Source organism: Mizuhopecten yessoensis, unplaced genomic scaffold (assembly GCF_002113885.1).
Source record: "Mizuhopecten yessoensis strain PY_sf001 unplaced genomic scaffold, ASM211388v2 scaffold8421, whole genome shotgun sequence".
NCBI lineage: Eukaryota > Metazoa > Mollusca > Bivalvia > Pectinida > Pectinidae > Mizuhopecten > Mizuhopecten yessoensis.
The window spans coordinates 282,615-302,377 of record NW_018407539.1 but is presented as its reverse complement, the minus strand read 5'-3'; the positions used below and the strand labels follow the sequence as shown (position 1 = coordinate 302,377).

Genomic DNA, 19,763 nt, shown 5'->3' with positions numbered 1-19,763 from the left:
GACATTGATGTCTGTCACATTTAATGGTTCCAGTAATGACATTGATAATATCGTTTGTCACATTTAATGGTTCCAGTATTGACATTGATAATGTCTGTCACATTTAATGGTTCCAGTATTGACATTGATAATGTCTGTCACATTTCATGGTACCAGTACAGTTATGACATTGATAATGTCAGTCACATTTAATGGTTCCAGTATTGACATTGATAATGTCTGTCACATTTAATGGTTCCAGTATTGACATTGATAATGTCTGTCACATTTAATGGTACCAGTACAGTTATGACATTTATAATGTCAGTCACATTTCAAGGTTGCAATATCATCATCAATGTGTTTTCTATTTGAAAGATTATCTTAATGTCCTGCATCAATTCTATTATGGAGTAGCAATATAGTTGATGACTAGGGTTTGAGGCAACAGGTGTTTTGTTATACTTTAAGCAACAGTGTTGCCATTTACTTGCTGCTTCATCAAGCACTTTTGCCTTTGGGTGCAAAACAAGAGTCCTTCAACCCAAGTGAACTCTGTGTGACTGAAACAGGCAATACATCTTATCAGTGGAACATTGCTTTAAGGCTATGAGCAAGCTTTACCATTTCACTCAACCGAAAAAATATCAACAATTTAGATTCATACTGTGAGACATAAATATTTTTAAGAAATAATAAATAAAAATGAGAAGTGTTTTTTCATAATCAACACTACGAGATTCATTGTTCTATACAGACATAACATTTTATGGACATTCAGAGAAATGTATAGTTATGCAAATGTTCCGAGTATAATTTAACCACACAGAAATATTTGGCAAGATGACAGAAAGAAAATTATGCATTTCCAAAGAGCAGATTCATACGGGGGAAAAGTTTACACTAAATGGCACAATCTACATATTTACAATATATACAGAGGAAAAGACTTATGTACAGAAGGAAATTCATTTATTTCATCATATAACGATCCAAACAAGAACTTTTCTCTTTTGATGCCCTATTATGTAATTTCATATTGATTCAAAAATAGAATACTCGTAAACAATGAACATTGCATTGGTGATAGAATGGCACAGGTGCTCTCAGTGAGAGAGATTTCAACTGTAAAAGTTCACACACAGAGTTTAAATTCAACAGTTGATTCCTCAAATAAGATTCTTAAAAAAATATTCTTTAAACTTTTAAGTGTTGATGCAATCGCTGCTTAAAGAATTCTAAAACCAAGTAGCACGCTATCAGGAGATACATGATTTATAAGAATTCAACCTAAGAATTAAATTAAAGATATTCATTTAAATTAAAACAGAGCTAGAACAACCTACATCTAGCTATCCTGTTTACATAGTGATTCGCAAGTGTTGTAAGAAGTTTTGAATCATATACAATTAAAAGACAAAAATAACAAGCACAATTACTGAAAACAAAGCTTGTTCCTCTTTAAAACAATGCATTTCTACGTAAAAAAAAAGATAAGTACAAAACTGAAAATAACTCTGCTAAAGAAATTTTTGCTATGATTTTTACCGGGAAATATCAATACATGTACATAATTATGATGGACATACTCTTATAAGTTAACGTGTCTGTGATGACAGAACTTAGACAATCAATCTGAAGTGTGTAGTGTTTCTCCCTTCAGTCAACTGGCTGGTTTCAAATCCTGTTTTAGTCGCTTTGTTTATGAAAATTCATCAATTTACATGTAGAAAAAATAAACACATAAATAACAAAGGTGCCTGATTTTCCTTGAAGCATGTCTGTAGAAGCTACTACTCTGATAGTAACAGTGCAGGGCTTTCCCAAGTAAGGGTCATGATTCTGTTAACAAGCTGGTTTTGCTTCAAAAGACAGTTGTCTGTGATGACAGTAGTCTGTGATGAAAGTTGTCTGTGATGACAGTTGTCTGTGATGAAAGTTGTCTGTGATGACGGTTGTCTGTGATGACAGTTGTCTGTGATGACAGTAGTCTGTGATGACAGTTGCCTGTGATGACAGTTGTGTGTATTTCTATAGTTTGCTTTGACAGGTGTGTCCTAGCTTGTCTAGGTTGAATGTGACAGAAGAAATGTCATGATGAGTCACACGTTTAACTGTCTACAATTAATTGTAACAGTTGTTTCCATGTCTATGGTTTCTTTGGGGTAGCTGTGGTCGATGATTCCGGACTCTCCGGCTTCAGAATTTGGAAGCTGATGAGATACTCAGGGTAGGCCTGTCAAAGAACATTAAAATAACAACTTGTAAACAACGTTAACATTCATTACACTTTTGATATTTACTGAGTTATCTCCCTTGCTTATAACGTCTCCATTACTCTTTAAACATGATTTTATATACTAGAGTTACTTCCCTTAATAATTACACTTTTGATTTACAATAGATTTATCTAAAATTTGAGAATTATCTGCATTTTATCACAATTAAAATATCAAATTTTAAAGCATAGTTCAGATAATGTTTACTCCTTTGGAAATATGTAAAAGTATTGTCACAACAACATATTACATCAATGCACATCAGAAAATTAATGACTGACATTAACCCCACCCCCACACACAAGCTGTATGCTCTTGATCAATATAAATGTAGTGAAAGACAAAAACTGTTGATAACTCTGTTACCTTGAGAAAGCTGAACACTGATTAATTCTGACATGTTGGTTGTAACTGGACACTACATACCTGTTCCCCCCTGTACACTACGTACTCCGGGTACATGAGGCCCCCACTGCTGGGTCGGCCAATGATAGAATGATGACCAGGCGGAGAGTGTGCCATCTTTATTGCACTGAACTGTAGAAAAGACTTCCCAAGTGTCACGCGACACAGCAGGAGTTGTCTGCAATAGATAAAACATGGGGTCAAAACAAAACAATTCTTTTTCTATTAACTTCTAACCAAAATGGTGGATAAATGTTAAATGTTTAAATATTTATTGGTGAAAGCCATACGTAGATAAAAAAAAATGAAAAAGTTTCAATTTTTTTTTTTGCTCAAGAAACAATACATAATTTTCCTTATCAAGGCTAAGTTGAAAACTATCTTCAACTGACCATGAAAACAGTTACACTTTCAAAAAGATATAGTATGTTAATACCACAGAGAGGACATACGACTCGGGAATAAACTTACCTATGACAGATGTAGCAGGAGCGGTCCTTGTGGAGAGGACAGCCAGTACCTCCTCCTATACCGTACACATACTGGTTACTCTTAGACGAGTTCTCCGCAAAGTAGATACCTGGAAAGTACACATAGTTTACACACAAATCTAAAGCTGTATTCATTTTTAAACAAATCTGAAATACCTAATCAAAGTCTATCATTGAGATGATTATGAAATGTCTTCCCCAATCAGATATCATGGTAGCAATGGCTTCAAGGAAAACTGTGGGAACTATATCTGTCCCATTTCTTCCTCGTGACAAACATGGTCTGGTAGACAAACATGGTCTGGTAGATTTATGTTAACAATGATATTTTACACAGGCTTGTTTTCTCGACAACTTTATACCCCTATATACAGCATGACATACAAATTAACATCCAAATATACAGTATTATTTATCTATACTGAAAATGTATGTTGAAGTATTGGCTACTCAAGATTATCTCGACATTAATTAACCCAGCGTCCCATGAGCACGCAACTCTGCCTCATTCAAAGCTTCTATGTACAAATATAAGATCGAGACATACACTAAAAACAGCTTTAGTTATTTACCTGCTCCAAACATGCCTCCAATGTAAGCATGTCGCTCATCGAAGCCTTTGTGTACAATTGCGTTGATGAAAGGCGAGCCGTGGAACAGCAGTCGCTCGTTCTCATGGCCATGGTTTTCCTCCGACACTTCTTTCCGCCGATGACAGTATCTACCCCAAAGGCGCTTATTACTTATCTTCTGGATCTGTAATGAATTTATGTTTTTAATCAAACTATACTGGAATTTCAGTTCATTATTTGCATAGTTTATGTACTGTATAAATTTGAGTACCTGAAATATATTGTCATAATACTGGTCTTCTTCCTGAAGACACTGAAATAAATGCTGTTGGAGGAATAAACATGAGGCAGATACTCCTAATGGACAGTTGTGTTTTGTTTAAAGTAAAATTCTATAAGTAACTTCTTGACATCCACTTACCTTATTAATACTATAACGATTAAAAGTTCCTCCGACATTTTCTTTATGTTCTCGTATCGTACTTTGCATCTGAAAATAGATATGGACATAGCACTCTCAGGTCATTATCATCTCATCAGGCTTAAGTTTCACAAACACTTATACTTAGATTTTTTCTTCTGCTTCAATAAGTGACAGTGAAGAGTTCTAATGAAGTAATACTTCAGACCATCACATCAAAGCTAAATGACACTTTAGAAAATAAAACCTGTATACAAGATGAAGACTGGACAACATCCACTTAATGCTATGAATGATTTCTATTGTAACATTTACACATTTCAACGCACTAGGTTTGCCAAATTGAATTTAACAACTTTATATGTTTGTAAGCCTACATTGACAGGAAGTTAGCATACCTGTTCATCAACAGAAATGTACTCGGGGTCGTCTGGCTGTAGGTCGACGAGGACTGTCCCTTGGTGGGGGACAGCTGCCAATAGGGACGGCTGACCTGTGGTAGAGAATATAGGTGTTCATTACTGTTAATCTCCGTAATTCTGAGTGGACGTTATTTCATGAACTAATAATGTTTTAATTCATAATTGTGGGAATGCTAATAAGATATTGATATCAATTATCAACGGAATAAATATTTGTAGAAGATTGAACTTTTCAAACAAGTATTGCCAGTACATCAATTTTCTTCACACAGGTCTGGTTCTAGGACACCAGCAACATCTTTCAACCCTTTTACCACCTTAGACTATACTAGACTCATCCCCATAAATACATGGTAGAGTCCACTAAAGTAGGTTAATTATAGGATGACAAATCAGACATGGGTCAACATCACAACTCATGTGAAACTTAAACGATCATCTATTAAAATCTATAACATTAAATAATGTAGTAACACACACTCTCATACATTCATACATTACAATACCCATCAATTGAGCAAGTCCTTCAACTTTATAATCATTTTACCGGTGCTGTCATAAAATAACTGAAAATCTACTAAAACTTTAAATTCTTTTATAACATCCGTGACTTTGTACATAAATGAAATCATCTATGATTTAGTTGAGCTACTGGCAGACAACCAACCTTTATTCCCGGAGATGAGTTTCTCCACACCTTTGAGAATCTTGTGCCGATGGCCATAGGCATTAATACCTATGTCCTTAAGTTCATCATGGCCCATTTCCACAAGAATGTCCATTGTAATTTGTTCTTTCTCAAAAATATCTCGTAACTGATCGAGTCCGATTGAGGTTAAGAATGAGGACACACTAACGCCTTCTATGCTACGCTCTCCCTCAGCCATGGTTCGCTCCATCGCGCCATCTCCCACCTGTGGCGACACTGGAAGGGTAATTCCTCCCGTAGCTCCCAGTGACGACATCCCTGTCCCATTGTCATTGGTACCATTAAACATTGAACTGCAAGACAAGAGATGATATCTCAAATCAATAATAATCAAGACAGATCAACTCATTTTCCTTCATACTTCTCAGAATATTTAGGTGTCAGCATTTTTTTATTTTATTACTACAGATAATATATCTAAAATGATATTTTTTTTCAAATATCTTTATTACATACAAACAAGATATTAGAGATGATCTAAGTAGTCACCAATGGTTTATATTATTGATTCAGTAGTTTTAGGAACGTTGTCTCTGACTTTTAAGTAACTTAATTATTCCTGCATGTGTACAATTAAAATCTTCAATCGCTTGATTTCTGCTTAGAAGACCTCATTTACAACAAGTAAGAACAGACATAGTATATATATTTCTGCGTAGTGAATTAATCCTGTTCATAATCTACAAAATGCACGCTTTCTTTAATAATTCCAACAGAAGATTTCCATACCTGTTATTTGACGAACTACTAGCACTACTTGTGTTGGTGGTGTTACTGGTCACCTGTGACTTTGGCAGAGTCGGGGGCTGGGTGGTCGGCGGCATGGCATCCTGTATCAGAGCATTCACGTCGTCCGCCTGTAAAACAACATCAACATTAATCATCACAATAACACATTTTTTTCACTGGCGACAATCAGCAAACAAACAGAGAAATGTACAAAAAACACATTTCTTTGTTACTCTGCATTTCAACACATTAACCATCTATTTATGGTGTAAGAATCCTCTTTGTAAACTAGCAGTGTAATGCACCAGGCTATTTCTGAACATATGACGCTTATCGTTGCAGTGTAATGCACCAGGCTATTTCTGAACATACGACTCTTAATGTTGCAGTGTAATGCACCAAGCTATTTCTGAACATATGACTCTTACCGTTGCAGTGTAATGCACCAGGCTATTTCTGAACATATGACTCTTACCGTTGCAAGATCTAATGGTGTTTGTCCCTCTTGATTCTTCATTGTTGGGTCTGCTCCATGGGCAAGCTAGAGGTGGTGAAAAAACAGCGGTCAACGGATTATTTTAAAATCTCAAAAAGTTTCTTTAGCTCTGACAGGTAGTGTCTTTCATTTGTGGTCATACTCTTACTAATGGCTAAGAGGTATTGTCAACAGGAATTTTCTGTTTGATCAGCAAAAAATCATACAAATACATGAATTTCCATCTAGAAGATTATTAAATTGGTACAGGGTGATTGTGGTGTCAGAAAAGAAATGCAGTTTAACCCCCTCACCCCTAGGCAACTTTAGAAGACTCTACCATGCATTGATCTGGATGAGTCTATTATGGTCTACAGTGGTGAAAGAGTTAATGGTGTTGGCAGCCCATTTCCCAGCTTTCTTTAATCTGTTTAGGTCTTTAACCAAAATGTTAAAAGGACAAATACTGTAGGGGTCCAACATTAGCCACCTGTACAGGAGTCTGAGTGCTCTTTATTATCCGGCTAACAATAAGGATGTAATGCTGTCAGTAGTGGAACAGTCAAATAACAAATATTTACTCAAAAGAAAATTGTCAGGTGTATGCAGAATTCACACACTCTATTTCTTACTTATGAAATTACATGATAGTATACGTTGACTCCTGTTTATTTTGTCTCAACAATTGACTCACCAACAGAGCGCAGAGTTGTGTACGACCTTTCTGTGCTGCTTCGTGAAGTGGTGTAAATCCCCACCGGTCTACAGCGTTCACACACGTGTTAAACTTAATCAGCAGGGCTGCTATATCTACGTGCTGTAAAATACAAAAACAAATTGTTATAAACTATCTCACATTTCCAATGAAAAACAAATTGTTATAAAATATCTCACATTTTGTTTTTACTATCTCACATTTCCTATGAAACCAGATTGTTATAAACTACCCCACATTTCCTACAAAACAAACTGTTAAACACTGATATATTTCCTAGAATTATAGTAAGATGAAGCATTATGCATAGTTCAGTGATCCCCTAAGATGAATAGATTGGTTTACTAACCCCATAAGAAGAAGCATTATGGAGGGGTATGAGACCTCCTTTGTCCTGGGCGTTTACATCTGCGCCATTCTCTAGTAAAAACTCTGCCACCTCCACATTGTTGTAGCCAGCTGAAAACAACACAATTATGCACATATAAGAAATGAACTGTTTTTCTGAAATGTCAACACCCCATGTTGGTCTGGGTCTGATCAGACACACAACTATTATAGTAACAAATCCATTTAAGTTTGACTTATTTTCAGATTTTTTAGAATACATCAACCTTACATTCTATCAAGTTACCTTTTATTCTCCACCGGCATCACAATAAAAGTAGGTATGATGACAATAGATCCCCAGATTCATCAGCATAGTTTATATAACAACATTTGATAAATGATTGTTCAATATTTAATCTATGATACAAGCATAATAAAATCAAAATGATGACATTAACCATCAGATTAAGTTTTGTGACTTCAATAGGAACTTTCATTCTGTTAACATACAACTTCTCTGGAGGTGAACAAGTTATCAATCCCACAAAGCGATGCATCAGTTCACAAGAACAAGGCAACTGTATGTCTTTTCCAGCCATTAGAGTCAATGTGAGAGCATACCTGCGAGATGTAGAGGAGTTGAGTTGCGTCCTTGTGTATCACGACAGTTTATATTTTCCTGTGAGGCTAGTTTTTGCACACGAGCCAGATTACCCTTCTTTGCTGCTTCCAGTAAAGCTGCATCACCTGTTATTAAAAATATTCAACTAAGTTTGTACAGCTGACTACATAAAATTGTAAACTTAAATCTTTGACATCATATGACCTTAGCTAACGTTTGAATGATTTAGACATTTTGCTATGTTTAGTGTTGCAATTTTATTGTCTGTGTCATGTTTTACCAAAATTTTGGATAATTGGTGGGAGAGAAAGTGTCCGTCTTTTTAAAAGTAAAGTGGAATAGAAATTCCAGCTTTTAGTGTAGAGTCTAGGGTCAGAACCTTAGAAAAGCCATGGTTCCGATATCTTTACTCCCTCTAGTAGAATGTCCACATCCCCCTTATAGATATACATTTTCTACTCCTAATGGATTAAGATTATCAAGAATGATGTACCTCGTAGCAGATCGGCGACGTCCTGGTCTCCATCTTTGACTAGATCAAGTGGTGTGTTGCCGTCTCGATTCTTCTTGTTGGCATCAGCACCATGCTGTATTGATGTAACATTCAGTTAAATGACTTTTCATTTATATTGGCATTTATTGCAAATACACTTTTCTTTTATCTATTTTTCATATAACCTCCTTAACTGATCCTAATAGCTGGGAAAAATATAGTGGAAAATAGATATACAGCTGTTCATTTAAATAAGTTGGAGGCTGACATTTTCCATACTAAAGAAATTGAAGTCATTGAGCTATGTTATTATTTTTCAAAATTACCATCATTTGTTTAATGATTTCATTACTCCAGTTGAAATGAATCCCTGATATTGTAAATACTAGAGACAGAATTCCTTACCTTGAGGAGAAGTTTACAGATCTCAAATTTTCCTTTGGCTGCTGCTTCGTGCAATGGTGTGAATTTCCATAGATCAGCAACATTGACACAAGCACCATGCTGTACAGAAGGTAAACAACACGTGGTTATATAATGTAATGTTAGGGTAGGTCAACAAGGGTGATAGTGTGCATAAAGATAATTTTGTACAAAACACTAAGACAAAATTATATCATGGTCCACAAGGCCCAGATGAATAGCTGAAAAGCTCATTTTGGGGGGGGGGGGGGGGCGCACTCTATTCATTTGTATAACAATAAATCACCTTTGTCCAGAGTACCTTTATTTGAAATTAGCTACAAATCCCTTTACTTTCATTGAAAAGGAGTGGGCTGGATAACTGTTACACAACAAAATATTCCTGTTCTTCTCCTTTCGTTTGGGGTCTGCCACTCTAACCCTCCCCCTTTTTTAGGCGAGCTAAAATTTCGCATAATTCTCATTTTAATATTGGTGTTGGTGAGCTGCAATCTTAAAGACTTACATTAATGAGAAGTTCTGTGACTTCGAAGTGTCCATAACTACAGGCATTGTGTAACGGCACCAGACCACTGAAAATAAAATAGCAACCATATTTATATTCTAGCAAGTTTATATAATGTTAGTGATATAATTACCAAATCTACATACATTGGAGTATGAATTATTTTACAATCTATTCATTTAACTAGAATATGAGCACTGAAATTGTTAGATGCATTTTTATAAAATAAGAATAATTTGCTTCCCAGTTTTGGTTTGAAATTGCCAAGGTTAAAATGAATGCCCATAGTGATACACCCTGATGATTGTTTGCCGAGTTCCATTCTGACAGTGAATTATGTTTCGTTAATTCAATCATTGTAGTCTATTCATTGGCAAAAGAGCCTCGTTATTGACTTTAACGGAAGCTGTACATTGAACAATGAACAAAATCATGTGACAGGGGAACAGCTAAATCTGGTTTAGATGAGGAAGACAACTGACCCTTTGTCCTTGGCATGTACATCAGCACCGTGCTGTAGGAAAAACTCCACTACACCAACTCGGTTGTATCCAGCAGCAAAGTGGAGAGGTGTGGAGTGTCGGCCATCAAGGTCTCGACAGTTCACAGACTGGGGATTGGCCGAAACAAGTTTCTTTAGAAGAACAAAAGAACAAATGAATTTTTGAAAATTTACAATTCTGAAGAAAAAAGTATTACACAGTGACAAACGCTATAAAGTTAACATAGTGATAAAATGAAAATATTCGTTGAGGATAATTTGTGTTGTTATTCTCAAAATGAATCCAATATATGCAGTTTGATGACTACTAGACTATTAATATAAGAATAATGGAGCAATGCACTTTAACCTGGATGTTGCAAGGTGGATGAGGGAATAGTGTGGTTACAGAGACTTGAGCCCCATTGACTGACCTTGATAACCTCAATATCCCCAGCTTTGGCAGCCTCCAGCAGTTGTATGTCCACGTCTGTTCCTCCCACTGGGGGGTCTTCTGTAATCAGGGCAAATACATTTAAACATTGTTCATGCTGTATGTATGCTAACTCTGCACCAAACCATCAGATAATGATAAGTTTTCTGGAAAATTTACTAAGTTCACACTGAAAATTATCAGAAATCTTAATCAATCTGTGACTTTTATCATAAACATTGATTCTACTGATCATACATCTGTGTTATTATACATAGTTGGGTCAATTGCATGACAAAAATAATCTCAAACTTATTTTAATTCCATTTGACTTTTATGACACCCACAGCAAGTCAATGATACGTTAACTGATCTAGATTGGGATTATTTATAAATCAAACTTACCCAAATCCTTTATATATTCTTATATTTTCAGAGTTTACTTGATGACTACCAGTTATAAACTGTATATTCTGTTTTTTAATTATGAGGATCACTCAGCATTGTTGGACATAATTAATAGCTACCTGTATACCATGAGTCGAGTCCATCCTTTGAGTACTTTCTCTGTAACATTACTGACATTGTAGCCATGTTTACTCTTACCTTTAAGCATCTTCTGGATGTTTTCTGTGGCCAGCTGGGCGGCCATGTATCCCTGGAGAGAGACAATGGCAGGGTCTACCCCATAGGACATGAGTAGGCGACACGCCTGCATGTTGCCCTGCTGTGCCACTCGATGTAACGCTGTCTGTCCTAGGCTGTCCAGTGCATTTACCTGTCAACAATTTGAACATACTGGATTGTCGGGTATATATCATTGGTTAACAATAACGGACTTTCAGATAAAATACCGATATTCAGTGAGCATTCTAGGTTGGCTTCCCTGATAATGTTGTGACAATCCTATCGTGCAAATTTAAGCATCGGTTAAGACTTTTTTGAGAATTTTGATATTAACCCCCCCCCACCCCACTCTTGATTAGAGGCCAAAAATAAAATTTCCTTGTTTTAGACTCCATCAGTCATATACTATCAACAACCAGTGTGTCCCCAGCTCTGCTTCAAACTACACTCTGAATGGGTCATTTAACCTCCTTTTTAACCTTGTACAGGAATTAGAAATTTAGAAAATTAAGCTCAACATTGTGACTTCACTAATGTATGCATGGCTTCAAAGTATATATTAACAACAAACTTTGATTGAACTTATGATATTTTCTATGCAATGATTTAAGATAGAATGTTGAGTGTAATAGTCGTTACCTTAGCTCCATGCTTCAGAAGGACGTCCATGACATCGTAGTGTGCCTTGTCGGCTGCTATGTGTAGGGGGGTGACATAACTGTAAGACAAAGGCTACCATTAGACAACAACCTATACTAGAACATCCATGACATCGTAGTGTGCCTTGTCGGCAGCTATGTGTATGGGGTGACATAACTGTAAGACAAAGGCTACCATTAGACAACAACCTATACTAGAACATCCATGACATCGTAGTGTGCCCTGTCCGCAGCTATGTGTAGGGGGGTGACATAACTGTAAGACAAAGGCTACCATTAGACAACAACCTATACAAGAACATCCATGACATCGTAGTGTGCCCTGTCCGCAGCTATGAGTAGGGGGGTGACATAACTGTAAGACAAAGGCTGCCATTAGACAACGCCCTATACTAGAACATCCATGACATCGTAGTGTGCCCTGTCCGCAGCTATGTGTAGGGGGGGGACATAACTGTAAGACAAAGGCTACCATTAGACAACAACCTATACAAGAACATCCATGACATCGTAGTGTGCCTTGTCCGCAGCTATGTGAAGAGGGGTGACATAACTGTAAGACAATGGCTACCATTAGACAACAACCTATACTAGAACATCCATGACAGCGTAGTGTGCCTTGTCCGCATCTATGTGAAGGGGGGTGACTTAACTGTAAGACAAAGGCTACCATTGGACAACGGCCTATACTAGAACATCCATGCCATCGTAGTGTGCCTTGTCGGCAGCTATGTGAAGGGGGGTGACTTAACTGTAAGACAAAGGCTACCTTTAGACAACGACCTATACTATAACATCCATGACATTGTAGTGTGTCTTGACGGCTGCTATGTGTAGGGGGTGAAATAACTGTAAGACAAAGGCTACCATTAGACAACGACCTAGGATATAGATTGGATTTGATACCAGGGAACAAAAACATGAGTGAGAGTATTAAGCCTCTAACTTACCCTGTCAACAGCTTGGAAAATTTTCTTTGCAGACATTAGCCAGGGTGTACTTGGGTGGCTTCAATTTTTTGTTACCAGTTTATATTTTACAGGTAAAAGCCGGACTACAAACTATAATCTCAAAAATTACACTACTATACAAATATTTTTGAATTGGATATTAAGTCTAAGTCCTTTTTTAAAATGTGTGCATTGCCTCTAAAATCACGTTATCCATATATGTTTTGAAGTGGAGCAGACTGCATACTTACTCCTTGTTTTTATCATTGAGGTTAGCTCCCTTTCGTATCAGGAGCTCCACTACCTGTTTTCTCTTTGGGAATGGGGAAGAGGCGGCACAGTGCTACAAACAATAATATTATATAAGATAATTTATATTTACGTCAATATTTTCAGGTTTGATTTCATATCTGAACTGGCTCAAAACGACAAATTGTTGCCAGGCTGTAACATAATTACATCTGAAATCTGGCCTGATCATTTTTAAATACTTATTATTATCTGTTCAAAGGAAATGTGTTACAGTTTATTTAATGATCAAGTTTAGATTCACACTCTTACATATATTAACAATACCTTAATGACAATATCTTACCAAGGCCGTGTCGCCAGAGTACGGGTGTTTGATGTTGACTACTTCTATGTATTTCTTAACCCTCGTCAGGTCTGCCTGACGACATCCCTCCAGTAACGAGTGACCTTTGAACTCATCTGAAAAACAGAAATTTATCCTCATATATTATTTTAAATATTGTAACTTTAACAAAATATTCTGCCTCTGCCTATTTAATGGGTTTCAATTCTGATCACTATTTATTTTCTTCCATTGCGATTCCCTGCCAAATCCTGTCGTCATATCACCAACAATAAACATTTGAAATCTGTCTGGATAAGCACTGGGGACAAAAAGAATGTTTTTATAATAATGAACTTTACAATAATTTGTATATTTCTGCAGATTACTATCAATATGTCACTTGTTTAGAATTAACTCACTGATGTGATTCCCTTTTACCGTGTCAGACGGTACTTACACTGTAGTCTCTCCTGCAGCTCCCTGGTCGGGGCTACGTCTATAGCACTTTTGGAGTGACAGTTGACAAGGGTAGGGTCGGCCCCGTGGGCAATGAGGAGGGAGCACACTTCCACACGGGATTTTGATGCGGCCTCATGGAGGGGAGTAAACTGCCACAGGTCCATGGCATTGACACTCGCTCCAGCCTTCAAACAAATTTAAAACATTAGCACTGTTGTTAATACACTTTGTATTTACATATCAGGCAAGATTTACAAAAAATATCCAACTTGGTGATCGCAAGCATCTATTGTATGTAACCCTGGGTTTATTAGGTATTGGACTTTTTAAATTAAAATCAAAATTGCACAGTGCACCAACATATGAACTTCCTAAAATCCCTCAAAGGTACTGGTACTTACTTTGAGCAGTGTTTCTGTGACTTCAAAATGGCCATAAGAGCAGGCATTGTGAAGTGGCACAAGGCCTCTGTAAGACACACAAATATAATCTTTAAGTATACAGTTTTCTTATATGCACCACATATGCTTGTGTTTATTACAAAAAAATACCTGGTCTTAATATACAGATAACTTTGATGAATTTCCTCAAAATAATTAAAATACACTGAAATATCTGCCCAGCTATTCCTACAAAGCAGTATTGAGGTCCTTTGACTCATTATTTTTAACTTGGACTCAATTTAATTTGAAATTCTTCTCTATATGTTACTTAATTTTAGTCCCCCCCACCCCCCCGATCTAACAAAAAATTCTGATGCCACTAAGTGACATAATATTGAACTGATTTGAAATCTTCATACAGAATATCAAAAAAAAAATTCTTAAGCTTTACAAATGATTCAATATAAAGAACTACCAGGTGTATTTGCTGAGCAGTATTATGAGATTAAAACATACCCCTTGTCTTTGGCGTGGACGTCAGCACCATGTTGTAACAGGAGTGCTACAATACGAGTTCTGTTATAGCCCGCTGCTAGGTGTAGGGGCGTCGACTACAACAACAAACACATTTCAGTATATATACTTCAAATGAAAAATTGATTTGAAATATCTGAATTGCAAGGGACATGTTTTACCAATTACAAAATTACATTGCAAGCATATACCCACTATAAGGAACATATCTAGTATGATGATGGGCTAGGAAGCACTGTAATTCAAATGTTTGAAAAGTTTAATTTATTATCAATGGGAGATAATTGTTGACAATTGATAAAACTTTCTCATCAGTGAGTTTGCTCTCCAACAGTAAATCGCAAATCAGGGTTGACAGAATTACAAGGAAGTTTTCCTATACATGTAATGTCATTTACTGTAGAACTTTACAAGGTTAATTGGGATTATACTTTGTTAGGTAAATACATTACTGTAGTAACATGTTTGTTGTTACAGGTTTTGATGTTCACACATATACAAGTTTATTATGTTCTCTCACCAATTCCAGTGTTTATGTATTTATTGTACTTTTAAGATGATCAAATTGTTACAAAGAACCTATTTTGAACAAAGTGCTTTTCCTATTCTATCAGTACGTGCTCTGAACTGAATCAAAGAAGTCAAATTACAAACATCCAAAAGCATTGAAATAAACCAGTAGTAATCTCTTTTTGGTTGATATTTTCATGTTATCTGTAATGAAAAGTACCTTTACAAAAACCTTAACCTATTTAAATACCAAAGCAAAACACACAACCTGTGAAGATAATAAATAAATCATTTGATTGGCTGATGTTTGACTCCCAGCAGGATAATAACATAAAATCAAAAATTAAGAAAATGCTGTACATGAAACTAAGCACTAAAAGATATAAATTTTTTAACATAAAATATATTTGAATACCTGATAGAATGCTTGGCAAAGTCTGTATATTTTAATAGGAATGTCATCTTTTTGAGTCAGCAAACAACACAATTTCTACACAGAATCCAAGATAAATTATTTTGACTCTATTTTGATATTTTTCTTAATAAATTCTAACCCAAATAATACAAAATATGTAAAACTGTGAATTGTTGCAACAACGGCAGTAATAAGAGGGGGATCCCTGTAGTAATTGTTAACCTGTTCACAGGGGAGAATGTAATAAAAACATACTTATAAATTAATCTTGATCAATAAGCATGGAGAAATATTGAACATTTTCCATGTTGTCTTTATTCTTCAGAAAGCCTGATACATCAATGGTATTAACTAATTTACCTTGCGTCCGTCGCTGGCGTGACAGTTGACATTGAGGGGGGTGAGGAGGGACATGAGTTTGTCCTCATTTCCACTGCGAGCCGCCTCCAGTAACTCATCCTTCTTGTACTCACCTGCAATAAAGACATTTTTATATGAAGGCCACCAGATCTTTAGATAAATGATAGACACAAATTATTCCTTAACTGATTTAACCTTAAGCAAATAAAAAAATAATAATAGCAGGATATTGTATATTGTACATGTTGAATAAGAATCCAGATGATGAACAGAATTGAACATGACCAATGAAAGCTCACACAGATGTGTAACAGATCTGATTGGCCAATTCAATATGATTTGTATGAGAACCAGCCCAAAGAGAAGCACTAATGAACAGACAGAAGGATGGATTACAAACAAACCCCCTGTGTAATGACTAGACAGAAGGATGGATTACAAACAAACCCCCTGTGTAATGAACAGACAGAAGGATGGATTACAAACAAAGCCCCTGTGTAATGAACAGACAGAAGGATGGATTACAAACAATTCACCTGTGTCATGAACAGACAGAAGGATGGATTACAAACAAACCCCTGTGTAATAAACAGACAGAAGGATGGATTACAAACAAACCCCTGTGTAATAAACAGACAGAAGGATGGATTACAAACAAACCCCTGTGTAATAAACAGACAGAAGGATGGATTACAAACAAACCCCTGTGTAATAAACAGACAGAAGGATGGATTACAAACAAACCCCTTGTGTAATGACTAGACAGAAGGATGGATTACAAACAAACCCCTTGTGTAATGAACAGACAGAAGGGATTACAAACAAACCCCCTGTGTAATGAACAGCCAGAAGGATGGATTACAAACAAATCCCCTGTGTCATGAACAGACAGAAGGATGGATTACAAACAAATCATCTGTGTAATGAACAGACAGAAGGATGGATTACAAACAAATCCCCTGCGTGATGAACAGACAGAAGGATGGATTACAAACAAATCCCCTGCGTGATGAACAGACAGAAGGATGGATTACAAACAAATCATCTGTGTAATGAACAGACAGAAGGATGGATTACAAACAATTCACCTGTGTCATGAACAGACAGAAGGATGGATTACAAACAAACCCCTGTGTAATAAACAGACAGAAGGATGGATTACAAACAAACCCCTGTGTAATGAACAGACAGAAGGATGGATTACAAACAAACCCCTGTGTCATGAACAGACAGAAGGATGGATTACAAACAAACCCCTGTGTAATAAACAGACAGAAGGATGGATTACAAACAAACCCCTTGTGTAATGAACAGACAGAAGGGATTACAAACAAACCCCCTGTGTAATGACTAGATAGAAGGATGGATTACAAACAAACCCCTGTGTCATAAACAGACAGAAGGATGGATTACAAACAACCCCTTGTGTAATGAACAGACAGAAGGAAGGATTACAAACAAATCCCCTGTGTAATGAACAGACAGAAGTATGATAGAAGGATGGATTACAAACAACCCCCTGTGTAATGAACAGACAGAAGCATGATAGAAGGATGGATTACAAACAACCCCCTGTGTAATGAACAGACAGACGGATGGATTACAAACAAACCCCCTGTGTAATGAACCGACAGAAGGATGGTTTACAAACAAATCATCTGTGTAATAAACAGACAAAAGGATGGATTACAAACAAACCACTTGTGTAATGAACAGACAAAAGGATGGATAACAAACAAACCCCTTGTGTAATTAACAGACAAAAGGATGGATTACAAACAAATCGTCTGTGTAATGAACAGACAGAGGGATGGATTAGAAACAAATTCTCTGTGTAATGAACAGACAGGAGGATGGATTACAAACAAATCGTCTGTGTAATGAACAGACAGAGGGATGGATTAGAAACAAATTCTCTGTGTAATGAACAGACAGAGGGATGGATTAGAAACAAATTCTCTGTGTAATGAACAGACAGGAGGATGGATTACAAACAAATCATCTATGTAATGAACAGACAGAAGGAGGGATTACAAACAAATCATCTGTGTAATAAACAGACAAAAGGATGGATTACAAACAAATTCTATGTGTAATGAACAGACAGAAGGGATTACAAACAAACCCCCTGTGTAATGACTAGATAGAGGGATGGATTACAAACAAACCCCCTGTGTAAGGACTAGATAGAAGGATGGATTACAAACAAACCTCTCGTGTAATGAACAGACAGAAGGTTGGATTACAAACAAACACATGAGTAATGAACAGACAGAAGGATGGGTTACAAACAAATCCCCTGAGTAGGAACAGACAGAAGGATGGATTTTAAACAAACCCCCTGTGTAATGAACCGACAGAAGGATGGTTTACAAACAAATCAGCGGGGTAATGAACAGACAGAGGGATGGATTAGAAACAAATTCTCTGTGTAATGAACAGACAGGAGGATGGATTACAAACAAATCATCTGTGTGATGAACAGACAGAAGAATGGATTACAAACAAATTCTCTGTGTAATGAACAGACAGGAGGATGGATTACAAACAAATCACCTGTGTAATGAACAGACAGACGGATGGATTACAAACAAATCCCCTACAAACAAACCCCTGTGTCATAAACAGACAGAAGGATGGATTACAATCAAATCCCCTGTGTAATGAACCGACAGAAGGATGGTTTACAAACAAATCAGCGGGGTAATGAACAGACAGAGGGATGGATTAGAAACAAATTCTCTGTGTAATGAACAGACAGGAGGATGGATTACAAACAAATCATCTGTGTAATAAACAGACAAAAGGATGGATTACAAACAAACCATCTGTGTAATGAACAGACAGAGGGATGGATTACAAACAAACCCCGTGTGTAATGAACAGACAGAAGCATGATAGAAGGATGGATTACAAACAAACCCCTTGTGTAATTAACAGACAAAAGGATGGATTAAGAACAAATCCCCTGTGTAATGAACCGACAGAAGGATGGTTTACAAACAAATCAGCGGGGTAATGAACAGACAGAGGGATGGATTACAAACAAACCCCTGTGTCATAAACAGGCAGAAGGATGGATTACAAACAAACCTCTCGTGTAATGAACAGACAGAAGGTTGGATTACAAACAAACTCCTTGTGTAATGAACAGACAAAAGGATGTATTACAAACAAACCCCTGTGTCATAAACAGGCAGAAGGATGGATTACAAACAAATCATCTATGTAATGAACAGACAGAAGGAGGGATTACAAACAAATCATCTGTGTAATAAACAGACAAAAGGATGGATTAAGAACAAATCCCCTGTGTAATGAAGAGACAGAAGGATGGATTACAATCAAATCCCCTGTGTAATGAACCGACAGAAGGATGGTTTACAAACAAATCATCTGTGTAATGGACAGACAGAAGGATGGATTACAAACAAAGCCCCTGTGTAATGAACAGACAGACGGATGGATTACAAACAAACCCCCTGTGTAATGACTAGATAGAAGGAAGGATTACAAACAAACCCCTGTGTATGAACAGACAGAAGGATGGGTTACAAACAAATCCCCTGAGTATGAACGGACAGAAGGATGGATTACAAACAAAACCCCTGTGTAATGAACAGGCAGAAGGATGGATTACAAACAACCCCTTGTATAATGAACAGACAGAAGGATGGGTTACAAACAAATCCCCTGAGTATGAACGGACAGAAGGATGGATAACAAACAACCCTTTGTGTAATGAACAGACAGAAGGGATTACAAACAAACCCCCTGTGTAATGACTAGATAGAGGGATGGATTA

General features: G+C 36.6%; 1 protein-coding gene across 1 annotated transcript in view; it reads right to left on the bottom strand.

Annotated features, from left to right (window-relative positions):
* Positions 1 to 444: 444 nt before the first annotated feature.
* Positions 445 to 19,763, bottom strand: part of LOC110455908 (tankyrase-1-like) — a 31,133-nt gene continuing 11,814 nt past the window's right edge. The window contains exons 4-28 of the mRNA XM_021506337.1: positions 15,959 to 16,071; positions 14,656 to 14,750; positions 14,158 to 14,224; positions 13,755 to 13,941; positions 13,316 to 13,431; positions 12,972 to 13,063; positions 11,751 to 11,829; positions 11,091 to 11,262; positions 10,486 to 10,565; positions 10,053 to 10,204; positions 9,571 to 9,637; positions 9,048 to 9,146; positions 8,643 to 8,736; positions 8,149 to 8,274; positions 7,547 to 7,656; positions 7,177 to 7,299; positions 6,483 to 6,548; positions 6,008 to 6,135; positions 5,237 to 5,571; positions 4,546 to 4,640; positions 4,148 to 4,216; positions 3,727 to 3,910; positions 3,135 to 3,243; positions 2,685 to 2,841; positions 445 to 2,215 (exon numbers count right to left, since the gene is read on the bottom strand). Coding sequence (XP_021362012.1) covers positions 2,129 to 2,215; positions 2,685 to 2,841; positions 3,135 to 3,243; positions 3,727 to 3,910; positions 4,148 to 4,216; positions 4,546 to 4,640; positions 5,237 to 5,571; positions 6,008 to 6,135; positions 6,483 to 6,548; positions 7,177 to 7,299; positions 7,547 to 7,656; positions 8,149 to 8,274; positions 8,643 to 8,736; positions 9,048 to 9,146; positions 9,571 to 9,637; positions 10,053 to 10,204; positions 10,486 to 10,565; positions 11,091 to 11,262; positions 11,751 to 11,829; positions 12,972 to 13,063; positions 13,316 to 13,431; positions 13,755 to 13,941; positions 14,158 to 14,224; positions 14,656 to 14,750; positions 15,959 to 16,071 — 3,002 coding nt within the window. The 3' untranslated portion in view covers positions 445 to 2,128. The remainder of the gene's footprint in view (positions 2,216 to 2,684; positions 2,842 to 3,134; positions 3,244 to 3,726; positions 3,911 to 4,147; positions 4,217 to 4,545; positions 4,641 to 5,236; positions 5,572 to 6,007; positions 6,136 to 6,482; positions 6,549 to 7,176; positions 7,300 to 7,546; positions 7,657 to 8,148; positions 8,275 to 8,642; positions 8,737 to 9,047; positions 9,147 to 9,570; positions 9,638 to 10,052; positions 10,205 to 10,485; positions 10,566 to 11,090; positions 11,263 to 11,750; positions 11,830 to 12,971; positions 13,064 to 13,315; positions 13,432 to 13,754; positions 13,942 to 14,157; positions 14,225 to 14,655; positions 14,751 to 15,958; positions 16,072 to 19,763) is intronic.